General features: G+C 44.6%; 1 protein-coding gene across 1 annotated transcript in view; it reads left to right on the top strand.

Annotated features, from left to right (window-relative positions):
• Positions 1 to 869, top strand: part of LOC116556103 (olfactory receptor 10G9-like) — a 15,982-nt gene extending 15,113 nt beyond the window's left edge. Inside the window, exon 2 of the mRNA XM_032285103.1 lies at positions 1 to 869. Coding sequence (XP_032140994.1) covers positions 1 to 869 — 869 coding nt within the window.
• Positions 870 to 1,615: the final 746 nt, after the last annotated feature.

The raw sequence follows: 1,615 nt of genomic DNA, 5'->3' as shown, positions 1-1,615 counted from the left end.
CCCCCCTCTTTGGAATCTTCCTGGTGGTTTATGTGCTCACTGTGCTGGGGAACCTCCTCATCCTGCTGGTGATCAAGGTGGATTCTCACCTCCACACCCCCATGTACTACTTCCTCACCAACCTGTCCTTCATTGACATGTGGTTCTCTACTGTCACGGTGCCCAAAATGCTGATGACCTTGGTGTCCCCAAGTGGCAGGGCTATCTCCTTCCACAGCTGCGGGACTCAACTCTATTTTTTTCACTTCCTGGCGAGCACCGAATGTTTCCTCTACACGGTCATGTCCTATGATCGCTACCTGGCCATCAGTTACCCGCTCAGGTACACCAGCATGATGAGTGGGAGCACTTGTGCCCTCCTGGCCACCGGCACTTGGCTCAGTGGCTCTCTGCACTCTGCTGTCCAGACCACATTGACTTTCCATTTACCCTACTGCGGACCTAACCAGATCCAGCACTACTTCTGTGATGCACCACCCATCCTGAAACTGGCCTGTGCAGACACCTTGGCCATCGAGATTGTCATTTTTTTGACTGTTGGAATAGTGGGCTTGAGCTGCTTCCTCCTGATAGTGCTGTCCTATGTGTCCATTGTTGGTTCCATCCTGCGGATCCGCACTTCAGAAGGAAAACGCAGAGCCTTTCAGACCTGTGCCTCCCACTGTATTGTGGTCCTTTGCTTCTTTGGCCCTGGTCTTTTCATTTACCTGAGGCCAGGCTCCAGGAAAGCTGTGGATGAGTTTGTGGCTGTTTTCTATACTGTGCTGACGCCGCTTCTCAACCCTGTTGTGTACACCCTGAGGAACAAGGAGGTGAAGAAAGCTTTATTGAAGCTTAAAGACAAAGTAGCACTTTCTCAGAGAGAATAAAACTGAGGAATAAGTATGCTCATTTTTTCAAAATTAACACTAAAATTCCATTGCATGTATAATTCTGAGTGTTAAACATCATTCAAAACCAGTGGCTCGGGAATATTTGTTTCACAGAGATTTCTAGGGAATTCTAAAGTCAAAATTAGATTTCTTTTAGTTATGATGAATGTGCATGTATTCTGAATATGGACTTGTTTCCTGCAATAGATTAATTTTCCCTTTTTACAAAAATAAATATTGTAATTTGATCTCAGACACCAGGCTGAGTTGTTCATATATCCTAGTTGGTATTATGTTTTCATTTTTTTGTTTATTTCTTATGCACACAATCCAGGGAAACTGCAGTCATAGGGATATTGTTTAAGGAGAGCAACAAATATCAGAAATCATTTACTCATGGCTGCAGCTGTGCAAAAACCTTCTTAACCTTTTTTGCAGTTGTGCCTTTGTGAGTGTGTGTGTGTGTGTGCTTGTTTGTGAAAGTGAGTCTCAAAGTGTTAATTCTCATTCACAGCACATCTTGGCCCTGGTTATCGCTCTTGCATTAAAAAAGTCTTAATCTTCTTCCCAGCAGACTTTTATCATTGAAGCAAAACTGTTAGAACCAGCTCTGGCATTAACACCCACCTTTCAATAACTAGGGGCCGTGGCCATCTTGCAAGAGCTCTGCAGATTTTTTCAGTTGGTGAGCAGGTCCAGGAGGAAGTTGACAGCACATACCTCGAGTCACACTCACATACTCT

This window comes from Sapajus apella, unplaced genomic scaffold (genome assembly GCF_009761245.1).
Source record: "Sapajus apella isolate SASKATOON/1434 unplaced genomic scaffold, GSC_monkey_1.0 scaffold16, whole genome shotgun sequence".
Lineage (NCBI taxonomy): Eukaryota > Metazoa > Chordata > Mammalia > Primates > Cebidae > Sapajus > Sapajus apella.
The sequence above is the reverse complement of the archived record's forward strand: the minus strand, read 5'-3'. Positions and strand labels throughout refer to the sequence as shown.